This window comes from Bidens hawaiensis, unplaced genomic scaffold, assembly GCF_021521415.1.
Source record: "Bidens hawaiensis isolate Kalapana, Puna unplaced genomic scaffold, B.hawaiensis_p1.1 tig00035914_1, whole genome shotgun sequence".
Taxonomy (NCBI): domain Eukaryota; kingdom Viridiplantae; phylum Streptophyta; class Magnoliopsida; order Asterales; family Asteraceae; genus Bidens; species Bidens hawaiensis.
Window position 1 is genome coordinate 114415 of NW_027496253.1, and position 17937 is coordinate 132351.

The 17937-nt window shown below is 41.4% G+C and overlaps 1 protein-coding gene across 1 annotated transcript; it reads left to right on the forward strand.

The window, feature by feature from the left end:
- The first annotated feature begins 14242 nt into the window (after positions 1 to 14242).
- On the forward strand, positions 14243 to 17698 carry LOC143587894 (uncharacterized). Its single transcript, XM_077069055.1, has 8 exons — positions 14243 to 14294; positions 15093 to 15148; positions 15593 to 15736; positions 15914 to 15987; positions 16425 to 16479; positions 16564 to 16626; positions 16719 to 16846; positions 17448 to 17698. The coding sequence occupies exons 1-8, from the start codon at positions 14246 to 14248 to the stop codon at positions 17524 to 17526; spliced, it is 648 nt and encodes a 215-aa protein (XP_076925170.1). The 5' UTR covers positions 14243 to 14245; the 3' UTR covers positions 17527 to 17698.
- The last annotated feature ends 239 nt before the right edge of the window (positions 17699 to 17937 follow it).

Here is a 17937-nt window from a genome sequence, read left to right on the forward strand (position 1 = left end):
TTGTCCCGAAGCTTGGTATTAGACGGTAGCGATTGTGGGGGACGGTTTTACGTACCTATCGATGCTTTACGTCACATTTCCTTTTCTTTTCATTGCTTCTCCACTTTGATAATGTTGATGTAAAAGACTAAGTGATGATTGTATAGAAATGCACGGATAAATGAACGATTGAAGATGGTAACAATAAGTATTAGTATTTGAGACTCAACTGGAATTAAAATGTTCATACACTACAAACACTACTCATTTTTTATAAAAGATTGAAAATGTTTGATGGCTTCATCGTTAAAAAGTAACATCTGATTGATTAAGTAGTCTAAATTACTTAAACTTTAAATATATTAATGAAGAGGTAGGTCCCAGCAGAGCCCAGTTGGACCCGCAAGACTCACCTTAAACAGGGACGTCTGCGCAGAGACCAACTGGATCCGCAGGACCAACCATGCTCAGAGACGTGACGTCCTTACGCGCAGTATGCAAGCTGGTCCCGCAGGAAATGCCTCCCATGGTGAAGGACTCCGCCTGTTCCCGCAGCCTCGGATACAAGCCATGAGGGAAGGCCACCCGCGCAGCATGGCTACACGCACTAGGTACTTAGCTCTCGATCATTCAGTGTCACCTGAAGGAATGAGCAAAGCCGGGAGCAATCCCGCACAGAGGCGGGAGGGGGAATACTCCCGCCCAAATAAGCCAGTCTATACTGAAGGACCTTTTACTGTACCTGACGAGGTATGGGCGAAAGATCTGATCAGGGATACGACAGCTCACTGATACAGTATGGCGAGCAGCATGCTCCTGTACTGTATCACTATTAAGCCGCTGCCTACTCACCAACTACTGTCATACCACGTGCGTAGCCGACAGTTGGTGGAAAGGGAATAGTATACAGCAGGCCTGGTCGCTATCAGCCGCTGCCTACCCACCAACTACCAGCAGGGCACGTGCGTAGACTACTGTTGATGAACAGGAACACTGTTGCAGCCGGCCATACCTCCTTGGAAACCTACCTTCGGCTATAAATACCCCAAATGGTATGATCATCTGGACACATCGTATCTTACTACATTATCATCATATTATACCTGATATCTGCTCTAGCAATCTCTTAATATACTTTTATATTTAAAGAGCAATCTAGTCTGATTCTCACGCCGGAGGGTGGTCACAAGGAGGAACCCCCCCCCCCTTCTCAGTGACGAGCTCACGGTGTCTGTTTTGCAGGTTATCAGAAGAACCATCTTCCAAGGGTCTAACCCCTCGTGGGAAACATCTCTCCAACCCCCAGGTTACCAGTAATCTGCCCGGGGTCCGGTTGGTGTTTCTTCATTGGCGCCATCCGTGCATAAAGCTAGAACTTTATTTTTCTCCAGTTTTTTCAAACTTCTACAAAGATGGTTAGAGAAATTCCGGTAACCATAACCCCTGCTACTAGGGGGAATACCGGCAACACAGTTTTTACGAACACTACCCCGGCTACCGAAGCCGGGGCAAGCGAAGTAAATTTTACGAACACTACCCCACTTACCAAAGCTGGGGCAAGTGCAGTAAATGATCGCCTACTGGGATCCACTGATACCCAGGTTGAGAAACGAAGACTCCCCCGCCAAACTCTCGATGAAGTTAAGGCATGGGCGGAGGCACGACAAAAGGAATTCCAGGCTGAGTTGGACGAACGCTTGCGTTCCGTGCAACAGGCCGACGAATTCGAATACTGGGAGGATGACTCGGAGGAATCCGACTCCGACGCGAACCCTCGCCATAGGGCAAAAGGGAAGCATAAGGAAACGGAATCCCAACCGAAAAGGCATTTTGGACAAGCCTTCAAACCAAAAAGCACAGGTGGAAATCCACGAGACTTCTCTAAAACGTTCAGACCAAACGTTGCAAATGCAGGAACGTCCAAATTTGCAAGGGACATTGCTGAGGCAATCGCCCCAAAGAGTGCCAAACAAATGCCCAACATAGGCACATATGACGGTATATCTGATCCAGACGATCATTTGAACAGGTTCATAGCAGGGGCAACCGTCAGCAATTGGACGGAACCCACGTGGTGTTACATGTTCCAAATGACGCTGGTTGGGGCTGCTAGAGCATGGTTCGATCGTCTACCGGTCAACCACATCTACGACTGGGCAGACTTCCAACAAAAGTTTAGCCAACACTTCAGCCAGCAACGGAAGTATACCGAGGAGCAATGGACAATCCTCAAATGCATACGAGAGGAAGACGAATCTCTGCCAAACTTCATCACTCGCTTCAACTCAAAGAAGCTAAGTTTGGGCAATATCAGTGAAGATCTTGTTCGCGCTGCCTTCATCCAGGGCGCACATGACCCAGAGCTCATCCGCACCCTAACGGGTAAAGATGGCATGCCATCCACATGGGATGGCATCATGACAGCAGCAAAACGCTATGCGGAAACAGAAAAACAACTGGGTAGAGATCTCCCACAAAGCACAAACCTCTACACCCAGAGGACGAGAGAAGACAACGTCCTCACCGCCCGATTAAATAAAAAACGAAAGCTAGGCATCTGGCAGTCAAGGGTAAACTTTGACACCTCATCCGGCTTGCAAAATCGGTTGGGCGGAAGGGATAATGTACAGTCGCACCGGAACTCCAGATGGACGCCACTCACCAAAAGCGTCACTGAGATATTCGCCACTGAAGGGCTCCCATGGCCAAAACCGCCAATAATCCGACATCGTCACGATGCAGATCGGAGCAAATACTGTGACTTTCACAAGACAAAGGGCCACAACACTGAAGAATGCATAGATGTAAAAGATATGGTCGAAGCATTTGTCAGAGATGGGACGCTCGCGCACCTCGTGGCGTAATAAAGGCTGAGCAGGCGGGTGCGTATAGAACCCCAGCTGGGGAAAACAAAAATCAATTCCAGCTTCAAAATCGAGACTACATGCTGCGTAAAGAACGAGATCCCGAACCAGGTGCGTATCGGCTCGATGGCACTCCCATCCCAACAAGGAAGGGAGCTCATTTACACAGTTTGCATGTAAATCAATTCCAATTTGTAAAGAAAAGGCCAAGAGCCACTTCTAATGGAAATGATTCTCTTTTAAGAATATCGAAGCTGATGATTTTACATTTAATACTTTTCTGGACACTAATATGCCGGTTTTCACCGCATAATTACGTGAAGTCATTGCATGGGAAGGCGGTCCTACCCGCACGAACCCAATAACGTGACAAACCTTCACGCAGGTTAGTTGAAGGGGAAAAAGTTCAGCACCCAAAAATGAAAGTGCCGGTCTATCCGCATGAATCATTAACGAAACTGAATAATAACCTATCAACAACCGCGCGTCGAACAGTTAAAACTATCCAACACTGGTGACGGCATTCACATTACGTGAAGTCGTTGCGTGGGAAGGCGGTCTTACCCGCACGAACCCAATAACGTGGCAAACCTTCACGCAGGTCAGTTGAAGGAGAAGAGTTCAATTATTCCATTAAATGAAAGTGCCGGTCTATCCGCATGAATCATGAAAGGAAAATGAACACTAACCTATCGACAACCGCGCGTCGAACGGTTCAAAACAAAATTCTTAAAAAGGTAAGAAAAACCTACACGCAGGTCAGGTATGGGTAAAGTTTTGCCATCCTACTAAGTGCAAGTGACGGTTCTACCCGCACAATCACGAAAGAGGAAGCAAAACTTCACACCTATTATCAACCACGTTCAAAGGTTAACTTATCCTCAAAAGGTAAGAAAAACCTACACGCAGGTCAGGTATGGGTAAAGTTTTGCCATCCTACCAAGTGCAAGTGACGGTTCTACCCGCACAATCACGAAAGAGGAAGCAGAACTTCACACCTATTATCAACCACGTTCAAAGGTTAACTTATCCTCAAAAGGCAAGAAAAACCTACACGCAGGTCAGGTATGGGTAAAGTTTTGCCATCCTACTAAGTGCAAGTGACGGTTCTACCCGCACAATCACGAAAGAGGAAGCAAAACTTCACACCTATTATCAACCACGTTCAAAGGTTAACTTATCCTCAAAAGGCAAGAAAAACCTACACGCAGGTTAGATAAAAGTTAAAGTTTAGCCATCCTACCAAGTGCAAGTGACGGTTCTACCCGCACAATCACGAAGGAGGAAGCGAAACTTTAACCCACTATCAACCACGTTCAAAGGTTCTTATTCTAAACACTTGGAAAATTGCTAATTTAAACTAAGTATGCAAGTCATAAGTTTATAAAGCAAGGAACCCAAAGAAGGAAATAACAATCTTATACGCAAAAAGATTAATATTTCAAGAATATATTACAAGAATGGCCGGGTAACTACCCGCCTAAAAGAAAAAATAAAAAACTATACAAGTCTTAGCAATGGGAAGGGATCTTCAGGATCAAGCCTCAGGGCCGCTTCCACTTGGACCCGCTCCGTCAGAAGAACGGGGTGGTTCGAGGAACGCTTTGAGGACAGCTAACCCATCATCAGCAGCAGCTACTTCGTCCACCTTCTCCACCACTGGATGCGGGAAGGCGGCGTATTGGTTCAATGCTTGGTCATAAATGGCTTCAGTATCCACATTGAACAAAGGGAAGTTGGAAGCGGGACACCTTTCTCAACAAACCCTAGACCAAGCATGAAGCCGGCCTTTTCCCCATCATCATGAGAAGCGTTGAGGGCTGCGGTCATAGCATCATCGTAAGAGGTCTCTGAAAAGACCCGACGCACAACCTACAAAGAAAACACAAGTATTAGAACCTTTTCTTACAAAAGAAATGCGTGAAGATAAATCTAAACATACCTGAGGCAACGCTTCTCGAAGAAGCCATCGGAGGGCAGCTTGAGCTTCGTATGGGCGCGTTCGGCTTCGCTCTTGTTAAGGTTGGCAAGTAAAACTTCCTTAGCGGCAGCCTCTTCGACGCCCTTAAGCTTCCGCTGGGTCTGGTCAAGCACCCCCCTTTGGTCCAGGATTTCCTGGAGTTTCTTGGCATCCTCCATTGCCAAGGCATCATGAGCGCGTTGGAGAGCCTCTAATTTGGCCTTGAGCTCCTCATTCTCCACACGCAAAGGCTCAGCAACGGCTTCAGCCTTGGCAGCCCTCTCGGTTGCGTTTCGCGCAGTCTCCCTGGCCAGCCGAAGCTGTTCATTCACAGCTTGGGCAGCCTTGGAGCGGGCCTCGAGTCGCGCCTGAACTTCAACCTCGAGGGCCTTGAAGCCTTCTCCTTGTCGGCGGCAGCTGCCGCCAGCTGTTGGTTCTCCTCCCGAAGAGCACGCGCCTCAGATATGTCCTTGGCGTGAGCTGCTTTCAACTTGTCGTTTTCACGACAAAGCAGCTCGACGCGCGGCTGCATCCGGGCCTGGAGAACCCGAAGCTCATTAGTTAGCCTACCCTCCTGGTAGCTAACCATGGCTTCCCCCAACGCGCCCGGAGGAGCAGCGTGACGAGCCCAGTCCACGCACTCCACGGGTGTGCGAAGGGTTGTTCCTCGGCGTATGTTCCATCGAGGAACATACACTTCATTGGAATCCGACACTGCAAAAGAAACAAAAGCAGTAAGGAAAAGATGATGAAAAACATAAGGGAAAAAGAAAGGAACCCCTACGCACCTGTAGGGTCAATGACAGGCCCGATAGCCGCCAAACCCATCACCTGAACCTAAAGGAAATCCATCCAACAGGTCAGGCAGACGGGAAGGTGGCAAAGATCGGCGTGAAGCCCTGCGCGTACCTGATGGTCCGGCCATCGGTGCCGGTGGCGCGGGCATGGTGGCAGCCGCCGTGGTCGCCGTCGTGGTCTCCGCCGCGGTCGCCGCCTCCTTAAAAGCAGCAGTAACCGCCGGTTCCGTGAAGGATGCTGTAAAAATCGCACTCACGGCCGGCGGTGACGTCATCTCGGCCGGAACAGTTGGCTCGACGGAACGAGCAACTGGACCAGCGGATGCAGGCGCAGGCGACTGGGTCGACGCCTCAGGAAGGCTGACCGAGCCTACCGTCATTGGCGAGGAGGTACTCCCCTGCGTTTCACCCAGGATTGCGTCAACATCCACGCCTGCACAAAGAAGAAAGTGTTAAGAAAATTATGAAGTGACAAATCTACAAAGGAATTATGATTATACTTACGGGTTTTCTTGACCCTGAACGTACGGACGGGCGGGGAGGAACCCGATGGAGCCGGCCTCTTGGTACCGGTCACCGTCGTCTTCGTTGGTTCTCCGGAGGTAACGGTCGTAGCCTCCGGAGCAGTGGTCTTCTCACCACCGGGCTTCCCCGCCACCTCTTCACTATCTGACTCCGTGTCAGAGAGAACCACTGGATCAGCTGTGGCCTTCTCCTTCCCCTTCACGCCGGCAGCAGTCTTCTTCTTCCGCACAAGGGGAGGACCATCTGCGGATTCCTCAGAAGACAGGATGTAAGGATTTTCAGCAACGGGTACAACATTGAGGGGTTCAGGATAGAATATCTCCTTACCTGGCCGCCGGTGGCTCAGGATCTCTTGGCCCGGCGGATAGACCTCCACAAAACTATCCGCCGTTTGCTCCAGGATGGGCAACTCATTGTCATCCAGAGCACGAGTGCCCACCCGCACAGGACTGTCAGCTTCCCGCGGGAACAGGAGCGACTCCAAATTATTCCCCTCTGAAAGAAAAAGAAACAGTTAGAAAATTAACTAATATCAGCAAGAAAGACAAGACATACCATAAGGAATAGAGTTCAAACCATATTCAAGAAGGATGGGAAACCGGGACGCATCCTTCCATACCCGGCTCATCCCCAGCAGCACCATCCCGGACTCCGCAAACCGGTAAACCGGAGATTGGACCCGGGATATCTTCGCGAACCATTCCGCCTCCTGGTAGCTGGAAGCGTGAAGGCTCGGAAGCGCTTGACCCTTCTTGAACTTCATAGCAATGGGGATGGCGCGGGCAGAGATGTAGAAGAACTCCCGCTTCCACGATCGGAGACTGCGCTCGGTCACGCAGATCTTCAAACCCTTTATACGGGTTGTCAGGGTGTACCACCCTTGGACGCACCTCCAAGTATAGAAGGTCATCAGGCGGTCCACGTAGGGCTCAATACCCAGAATCCGGCACACCCACTCGAAGTGCCGGACCTTGGCAATCGCCATCGGATGCACCTCGGTCAGGTGCACACCGTGCCTCTCCAGGACACGATACATAAACTTTGTCAATGGAAACCTAAGGTTCCCATAAACAAAGAATGCAGCATATACCCCGATCTTGCCACTGGGGGCATCGTACACAGTTTGGTGGGATTCAGGAAACTCAGGCTCGAGAGACTCGAGCATGAACTTCCTGACTATGTACTGGTACTGATCGAGAGGTAGAGCACACTGGCACTCGCCAGCAGTACTCCTATCGTCGGCTACAGCTTCAGCATCATGAGAAGACATTTTTGCAGAAAGAGTGATTTCGGGAAAATGCTTGCCTGAAAAAGGGGAGTATTTGCCGGAAATCACTAAGAAGAAGAAGAGAGGTGAAAGTGTGGATTACAAAGGGGCCTCTCCCACTTTATATACTAATTGCAATTAATGCGGTGAATTTAATGCGGAGGAGAGAGAAATCGAAGGTGCAATGAAACTATGACACGTGGCAAAAAGCAGGCTGGCAACAGCTGTTGACAGGACGCGTGCCAGTAATTTCGCGGCCACGCGCCCGAAAAATCGTGCCCACGCGCCAGGAAAAGCGTCTGGAATGACCATGTTCTGTCACGTCACCATAACTTCCTGCACGTCCTGACACAGTCAGAAGAAACCGTCGCACGACGTTTCAGAGGTTTGGACTGTTCTTATCTTTCCACCAACTCTTCGAATTTCAAAATTCAAAATTCGAAAATATTAAAAAGTAAGCGGGAAAATACCCCTTACCCCTTGGCAAACAAGTAACCGTTAGACGGATGCGGGTACAGTGTAAAGGCAAAACCCTTCACATACCTAGCACCCGCAGGGAATTGAAGCCAAGTAAACCTTGGCGAACAAGTAACCGTTAGACGGATGCGGGTACAGTGTAAAGGCAAAATCCTTCACATACCTAGCACCCGCAGGGAATTGAAGCCAAGTAAACCTTGGCGAACAAGTAACCGTTAGACGGATGCGGGTACAGTGTAAAGGCAAAATCCTTCACATACCTAGCACCCGCAGGGAATTGAAGCCAAGTAAACCTTGGCGAACAACCGTTAGACGGATGCGGGTACAGTGTAAAGGCAAAACTCTTCACATACCTAGCACCCGCAGGGAATTGAAGCCAAATATTCCTCGGCAACCAAGTAACTATAAGACAGATGCGGGTACAGTGTAAAGGCAAAACCCTTCACATACCTAGCACCTGCAGGAAATTGACGCTAGGAATACCTTGGAAGTAAAGTAACCGTAAGACGAGCGCTGGTACAGTGTTAAGGCAAAACCCTTCACATACCTAGCGCTCCGCTGGGAATTGAAACCAGGAAGGATCTTCTGGGCAATGCTTGCGGAAACGGAAATAACATCCCCGCATAGCGGGAACGTTGAGAACTACGTTGTTTGAAGTTCCAGGATGGAATTGGTGGTTTTAACATAATTGATCACTATGTTCAAAACTACCAAAACCTCATGGAGAATCCACACAACTGGGACTCAATGCTCCTGACTTGCGAGGAGGTTACAGACCTACCCGTATCATACCCAAAGACCAAGCAGGAAACTCGGGCATTTCTGCAAGTGACAAGGACTTCCCATGGAAAACCTTACAAAACCCTTTTCAAAACCCTTTGCTTAAGTCCAAAAGTTCACCTCACTTTATTAAACACGCATGAGAAGAACATTGGACTGGGGGGACTTGAAGAGGTAGGTCCCAGCAGAGCCCAGTTGGACCCGCAAGACTCACCTTAAACAGGGACGTCTGCGCAGAGACCAACTGGATCCGCAGGACCAACCATGCTCAGAGACGTGACGTCCTTACGCGCAGTATGCAAGCTGGTCCCGCAGGAAATGCCTCCCATGGTGAAGGACTCCGCCTGTTCCCGCAGCCTCGGATACAAGCCATGAGGGAAGGCCACCCGCGCAGCATGGCTACACGCACTAGGTACTTAGCTCTCGATCATTCAGTGTCACCTGAAGGAATGAGCAAAGCCGGGAGCAATCCCGCACAGAGGCGGGAGGGGGAATACTCCCGCCCAAATAAGCCAGTCTATACTGAAGGACCTTTTACTGTACCTGACGAGGTATGGGCGAAAGATCTGATCAGGGATACGACAGCTCACTGATACAGTATGGCGAGCAGCATGCTCCTGTACTGTATCACTATTAAGCCGCTGCCTACTCACCAACTACTGTCATACCACGTGCGTAGCCGGCAGTTGGTGGAAAGGGAATAGTATACAGCAGGCCTGGTCGCTATCAGCCGCTGCCTACCCACCAACTACCAGCAGGGCACGTGCGTAGACTACTGTTGATGAACAGGAACACTGTTGCAGCCGGCCATACCTCCTTGGAAACCTACCTTCGGCTATAAATACCCCAAATGGTATGATCATCTGGACACATCGTATCTTACTACATTATCATCATATTATACCTGATATCTGCTCTAGCAATCTCTTAATATACTTTTATATTTAAAGAGCAATCTAGTCTGATTCTCACGCCGGAGGGTGGTCACAAGGAGGAACCCCCCCCCCCTTCTCAGTGACGAGCTCACGGTGTCTGTTTTGCAGGTTATCAGAAGAACCATCTTCCAAGGGTCTAACCCCTCGTGGGAAACATCTCTCCAACCCCCAGGTTACCAGTAATCTGCCCGGGGTCCGGTTGGTGTTTCTTCAATTAAATTATTCAACTCCCAGTATTTGTTTGCTTTATAAATTAACGTGATTGCAATCGCAATAAAATAAAACGTGATTGCAATTTATTGATTTTATTTTTAAGTATATCATGAAATGGACTTGCAAGAGGAAAACGTCACCCTATCGAATTTTATGACTATTTTGTTTCGGAACAAAAGTTTTATAATTATTCAAAAGTTTAAAAATAAGAATATTAAAATAAAACTTAGGTAGCGTTATTTTTGTGATTATGTAATATTTACACATAAATCTTAGTGAAAAAACCCATAAAACTTCCTCATTTCCCTTTTCATTTGTTGGTTTATTTTTTTACCTTACTTTTCTTTTCACCAACCGTTTTGTCCAAAATGCTAATCTTGAAGATTAAAATGCATCAGGAGATGGGGTTCCGGAGCATTTTGGCGGAAAATGTCCTTTTGCCAACGCCTACTACATTTGGTCGGTCATTAAATATATTTAAATCTTTTAAGATTTCTTTATTAATTTATTAAACACGCAGCAGTGTTAAAAGATAAAATAAATAAACAACTGTAATATTCTCTTTTACTCTTTTATAATACTTCTATTATTTGGTGACAATGTGGTTTCCAACTTTTAATATTTTCTTTATATAGTTTACCCACTCCTTTGTTTTTTGTTTAGACGTTATGCACAGATATAACTATAATCTAATATTCTGCTATATTTGTTATGAGTAAAATAATATGTAATGAGTATCTACGTGTAATTAGTCGTATCTTATTCGATCCTAGGTGTCCCTATCGATGATTACTATTTATATATATATATATGAATTATAAGAAACTAATATTGTAAGTCGGGCTTCGAATTCATTTAATAATATTATGTTATACAATGCTTACTAGATGCTAACTGGACATTTGCCGAAGCCGTCTGAACCTGTCGTGGTTCAAGCAAGCAGTGACTTCACCAAATTTTCTTTTCTTTTTTTCTTTTAATTTAAAATAAGAATATAAATTAAAAGATAAATTTATATAATAAAATATAAAAATTATATACTAGTTATATACTAGTACTAGAAAAGGACCCAAGCTTGTATAAAATTATAGATTATATAAAAAAGGCCCAAGTTCTATATAAAAAATGGTCCAAGTCAAAGTCAAAATGAAAAAGAAAATAAAATAACCCAAATTAAGCCCACTAAAAATTAGGTTAAAAAAAACTCTTTCTTCTTTTATCTCTTTTCTTCTCCACCATCTTCTTCTTCTCCACCTTTTCACCAATTCCAAAAAAAAAAAACACTAGCAGCAACTTCTGCGCTTCTGCCGCTGCTACCCCGACTCGCCGTGGTTCACGCTAGTCCCATTGCCTGTCAATCGCAACACCTTGTTGCGGTGTTCGTAGCCGACATTTGTCATGCCAGGCCGCTTGCGGCTGTGTGACGGGCCACAATAGACAGTTTAATTAAAAATTCGCACTTATCTGAAAACGACTTAATAAATTCGGGATTACTCTAGTGATGAGGGTGTCACTTATTAACCGTAAATACCAAATGCTAAATTCCTAAAATTTTAATAACGATATTAAATTGGCTAAATACGAACAATTGTATTCAGGAAAAAAAATCGTCCCTACATCAAAATCCATAATTTATATCTTGGAAAACTAAATTAAGATACGATAAAGGTAAGACACAAAAGTTAAAACAATAGATCTCAATCTCGCTTAGGGGGTGTATGGGATGTTTAGAAAAGTTATATTTCATGAGTGTATAAGTAACAAGTTAAAACTTTATATTATAACTTATGACTTATATAAGTCATAAGGTGGTAAATAAAGAATCCCAAACACGCCGCTTAATATGGTTAGCTGTTTTTCATGGTTAAAATAATAATTTTAAGACATGGAAAAGTAAAAATATTAAATCTAAATGCATTTGTACTAATATTACTAAAAATGCTGCTGACGTGTAACAACTTGGCATATTGGATAGTGCAAAACAGCTTCCTGCTAGCCGGCGGCTGCCCAACAATGGTGACTCGTGACTGGATGCATGTTTCTTGTGATAACCCCAACCACACCACATTTTAACATATGTTCAATTTATCAATTGTCTACATCACCAAAATAACATAGATTTTTAGGTGATATTTATTTAGGATTTAACAAATTCGTTAAGCAATTATTAAATATGACTCGAGTCCATATTCTTTTATAATATAATAAAAGTTGTGCATCGTAACATGTGTTTTGTAGTATTTTTGGTAGACGTTTCTAACTTTTTTTCTTTATTTAATAAACATATTTGAAAGATGAATCCCACTTCTTGGACGTATGGCCATGTACACCACCCGTAAGACCAATTTGGACGTCTAGACTGATGTACGATATTGATTATCTAAATTTATATAAGAAAATCGTACGTTTGTTTTTGGTTAGTTATTTTATTTATTAATGAATTTGCATTAGAATGGTTGTTGGAACGAAAAAAATTCGGACAACAGATTAAAAGTTAGAAAAATTATGTGAAGAAAGAAAAGAGTGAAAAAGCTAAAGAGTAAAGCAATACTTGAGCTACTATACTTGTAATCAAATGAAGTGGGCTAGATTAAATATTTTAAGTTTTTAATCAAATTAGTGAAAAGATGGAATTAATTTGGGTTACGCCCACACGCATTGTTTTTGGGCTTTTGTTGAACCAAGACTAACAAAATAAACGAGGGCACTCATAAGTCATAACTAAGGTAGGGTCACTCACCTATCATTCATTTAAAATTAAATCTCTTATAAATTATTTTATAAATCTTGTTATCTATGTTTATGGTTGTATTAATATCTTTAATTTCACAACATATTTATGTCGTACCATTCAACCTTGGTTTGACGTATTTCTTTGATGTTTGCTTGCTTGGTTGAATTTATTGCGGTTATTATGCTTGGTTGTATGATTGATAACCATTGTGACTTAAGGTAATTCATAACTATATAGGGACATGTATGTAGTATATAATCTTTAAGGCTCTTCACTATGGCGGGGGCCTTAATTAAAGCTCCTCCACGTTAGAAAAGGGGCATCGAAGCCCATCTTCATAGCGCCTCGATGTTGTTTAAAACCATTTTACTGCCCATTATATATATACAAGTATATGTATGTGTGTGTATGAGAGAGAGAGGAGTAGGGTGGCCCCACCAAAGCACCCAAGTTGCCCATCTTCACTACCGCCACCCACACCTTTGTCGTTCGCCCTTTACCGCCCCTCGGCGGTGTCCCCCCCAAAACCGCCCCATAATGAGAAGTCTAATAAACAACTTACATAATCTTGATCATTATCAAACCAATTAAACTTTAAACATTGTTATCCCTCACATTGTTAGCCCATCTTCCTTGTATGTCATATAGTATATGTAGATTACCTAAAAAAAAAAAAAACAACCCAACCTCCCCTCTTGCAACTCTACCACTGATCAACTCTTTTCGACACCCTTGTAATTATAGAGCACCGATCATATAAACAACCACTCCACCTTGAAAATTTATTCATTCCCTAATCGCTACTACCCACCAAATTTCACACAATTAGCTTCAATACATAATAAATCCCCAACACGAAGATGTTCGAGATAGTGAAAAAAATATCATATTTTCCACTCATTCTTCTTTAAGAAACCCATCCATTTCATCAGTCAAACCAAAAAACCAACACAAAATATAATTGCATCACATGATTTCACTTTTAAAAGAACCCATCGATTCCATCTACAAACAACCATTGTTAAAAGAGAAAGATGAATAGATAAGGGGTGAATGTGTTTGCCGTTAGTAAAACAGTAAAATAATTCCACAAAACACTTAACAGAAACTCTAACAAAAGTTAGTGTTAGATCTCAAACTTGTTTCAAAGTTAAAATCACGTAACTCACACCCACAATTTTTAAATGTAGACTTTAAAAAGTACAACTAAGCCAAACAAAGACTACTTGTGTATTTTACTTAAAATACTGTATGTTAAAGAGTTATTTAGTTATGCCTAAGAGTGGTCATGATTAAACTGAATTTTTGGGTTCAGTTGGTTAAGCTGAGGCGCTCAAATACTTCAATTTGATAAGGGGAGGTTTTGGATTGAAGTCTCGTTTGAGACCAAAAAAAGAGGGGAGTTTGGGGGGGGGGTCAAGTTGGGCTAGGGGCTCCTCCTGATAATAGAATAAAAATGATCAAGTGAGTCAGTGGCCTGCTAAATGGACCGTTGAAAAGGAATGCCGAATTCTTAATTTCTTATAGTGAAAGGGTCCTAAACTAACTCAAGTAATAGTCTAAGGGGGTGTTCTTATATTCTTCATAGATAACAAAATTTATTTCAATCCCAATTTCTATGGTATTCTTCAGGCAGGCAGGCAGGCAGGCAGGCTGGCTTTCTTTTGATTTGATCTCTCTGTTTGGCAATCAATAATAATACTGGATCGTCAAAATGCCGGTGAGAATGGTGGAATCATCACCAGCACCTTCAACCTCTTCAGGTATGTCACTCCGCATATTATTATAATTATTATCATCGTCTGTTGATTGGCTTAATCGATGTGTCAAATTCTACTTCTGGTACCAAATTGATGTTACAATGTCACTCTGTTTGAACTTCTGGTACTGTTATCATGCTTATTCTTTGCTTAATTTCATGAATTCGATGTCAATTTGAGTCTGCAATTGTACGATTGGCTAAAGCAATTTTAAACCTAATTCTTCAATTAAGTACTGTTTAAGGTTCTTTGAATTTAAATTATTAGTATACAATTTAGATATTTCACAAATATGTTATATATTTTGCACAAAACGTTCTTTGCATTTAGTTCATTAGTGTTTTGATAAAAGATACAGTATTTTAATATTTCAGATAATAATAATAATCAAGTTTTTTTCTTTTTTGGTTCTTTTGTATATTGGACATTTATTCATGTCATGTGACATATGAAGTTGTTCTTTGTTCTTTCAGTAGCAGTCATTAATGCAGAATGAGGTATTAACTTATAAACCTTGTCAACTGTAATATCAAACAACTGTTTCTCTTACTTGATAGTTGTATATTTATCTCATTGTATGCTTTTAGTCTACTTGAATATATGCACTTTATTTTTCATATGCTGCCATTGTGTTTTGCATATGTAACTTGTAAGACAGTGTATATATCTGGTTTTGAAAGCTAACTTCTTGGTATCCTTAGTCTTATAAATCAATCCAATCTTTTGTATGTCTAATTCTGTTTAACTTATTGTTTCAATGTGGTCTAGTTATAAAAGTGTTTTTTTAACCTCATTTTTCAGGTGCAAATCCTGGACAAACTTGTCTACAACCTTGTTCACTTCTGAGTGTTGGACAGGTAATCTTGGCTTCTAAATGAACCGAACGAACGCGAACAGAGCATGTTCATGTGCCGTTATTGTTTAAATTTAACTGAATAAACGATCGAACACAAACAACTAAACAAACCAGATTTTCTTGTCCGTGTGCGTTCTTAACGAACGTGTTCGTGTTTGTTTATGCTCGTTAACACTATAAACGAACGGTTTGCGAACGTAAACGAATGAACATAACTGAACATATATGAACGAAAATAACAGAGCTAAATCAATAAAAAGTAAATGTGAACAACAATGCGTTAACGAACTTTGACGGACGTAAAATAAAGAACATAAATGAACAAACGAACAAACATAAACGCATTTAACGGAGAAAAGTAATTTACATCTGGATTAACTTTGACAAACGATATTAATCTGAAATACCTGATCAAATATTAACAAACTTTTGAATGATTTTTCAGACATTTTCAGGAACTCAGAATGTTTCAAGTCCACAAAAAGAGGAAGCTTGGAGAGTTAATGTGAGAATTCAAGGATGTGATCTTAAGCATGGATATCTATGTGGCACCATGGAAGCTTTAAATGTTCCAATGGCCGATACACCAGTAAGCAACATAGTTTTAAAGTGTGTAATTAATAAGTTATATAAGCCATTTAGTTTTTCAAAATATTCTCTATTGTTTATTTTGCTAAGTAAATATAAGGTAAACCGAACAAATTAAGAACGATCCTTACATCTGTGAATTGTGAATTCGTTAACTAATCGAATTCATCAACTACAGGTGGTTACTTTTTGGGAGGGAGAAATTGTTGATACCAAGAATTATACATTCTTCACCAATAAATGGAAAGCAACGTATGTTTCTTCTGTACTCCAAACATTTTGGCTATAAATTTCTTACTTGTGAAATATCATATATACCCAATCCTATTAAAATATCATATTTTACATGCGTTATCAAAAACAACTCAAAAAGGACCATTATACCCTTATTTTCAAAAGATTAAAAATTTCATGTATACCCATTTTTAACTTTAAAATTTTATATTTACCTATCAACAATATTTTTCTCAATATATGAAATTTATCTATTTTTTTAAAAGTAAGTCATTTTTAACCTGTTTAAGTTTGTAAGGGTGTATATGAAATTCTCCCGAATTTCTTTGTTTCCAGTTCCAGTTTTCTTTTTTTTTTCTTTTTTTTTTTATGAAGAAAACCTTTCACTTTTGATTTTGACATCAAATAAATTACTTCTGGAACTAAATAATGAAAAATAATCAAACTCTTGACAGGTCAGAAGTTGACATAGATCACTGGACAAAATTTCCATCTTTTTCACCTCTTTTAGTAAGTCCACTAAAAGATCACTAAAATCAATTATTTAAATTTAAAAATTAAAATTTAATGCTTAATATCATTCTATATTGTCAGAGCCAGGTTGAAGTTGATGGTGGGAAGTCATTAGACCTCAGCAACTATCAATATATATTTATGGTAATTCTGTATTTATAATAATCATATTAAACTAGTTATATATAATATACAAATTGGAAAAAAATGTCTCCTAAATGTGTCTTATTTTGCAGAGATGGAAAGAACAATATTTTGTGAATGTTGGAGCAGATTGTGGGTTGACCATAGCGGGCTTCTACTATGTTTGTTTCTCTTGTGTGGATGGCTTGATTAACGGCTATTATTATGATCCCAACAGCAGGTTTTTATTGAAATCGAACGTGTCATTTGGCTTTCAATGAACCAATGCTCATGCTCGTTTGTTCATTTAACTTTAATGGAACAAATGATCAAACACAAACAACTAAACAAACAATGTTTTCTTGTTCGTTTCAGATCGTTAAGAAAATGAACATGTTCGTGTTCGTCTATGTTCGTTCGTTAATACTGTAAGTGAACGATTCACTAACGTAAATGAACAAACATAACTGAGCAAACACCATTAAAAGTAAACTGAACATCAATCTATTGAGCCTAAAACATTAATAAAATAAACAAAAATTGTAATGGACCAATGGGTGATATTTTCATTTCATAAGCTACATAGAATTATAATGGGCTTAATAATTAACTTATATAAATGCACGTAAATGAACAAACGTAAACGAACATAAATGCACGAACGAAACATGCGCTCATGTTCGCTCGTTTAACTAAATATCAATTCATGTTCATTCGTTTATTAAATAAACGAGCTTCCCGCCGAACAGCTCACTGAACGTTTAGTTCGTTTACAAGCCCATTTCCACCTCTAATTAGTTATATCTATTATTAAGTGTTTTCTTTATTGGCCCATATTACAGCCCATTTCAGAAGCTTGAGCTAAAAACAACCAATGAAGGAAGATCAGGTTTCAGCTTTTCTTCTTATGAGCTACAATAAGAGACTATTTGTTTGTTCCACTTTTCCAAAGAAAACCCTGATAACCAAATGGCCTTTGGGGTTTGGGTTTTTGGGCTAACGGTATCGAAGGTGGTTCAACAATCAAGAGGTTGCGGGTTCAACTCCAAATACGAACAAATGCGCGAGTATTTGGTAAAAAAAAAAGTAATCTTAAATGAGTCGATGGTTATTGTGGAATTGGTGTGCAAGCATTTTGGATATTCATATTATTGTGATAATTATTGTGGGTATGGGAAGGTTTTTAAGTCAAATCGAATGTTTATTATTATTATTATTATTATTATTATGTGTATATATTTTAAGGGTGAATTTGGTAAAATCAAAATATTGAATTGTGTAAAACTGAGTAAATTTTTTTTAAATTAACGAATATGTATTCACTGATAACTT

What these genes read in the sequence shown, in the direction of transcription:
- LOC143587894 (XM_077069055.1), top strand. Translation starts at nt 14,246, where the DNA reads ATGCCGGTGAGAATGGTGGAATCATCACCAGCACCTTCAACCTCTTCA. An exon ending in TTCCAATGGCCGATACACCA is followed by an intron (nt 15,737 to 15,913) that starts GTAAGCAACATA and finishes CATCAACTACAG; the next exon opens with GTGGTTACTTTTTGGGAGGG. An exon ending in TATTATGATCCCAACAGCAG is followed by an intron (nt 16,847 to 17,447) that starts GTTTTTATTGAA and finishes CCCATATTACAG; the next exon opens with CCCATTTCAGAAGCTTGAGC.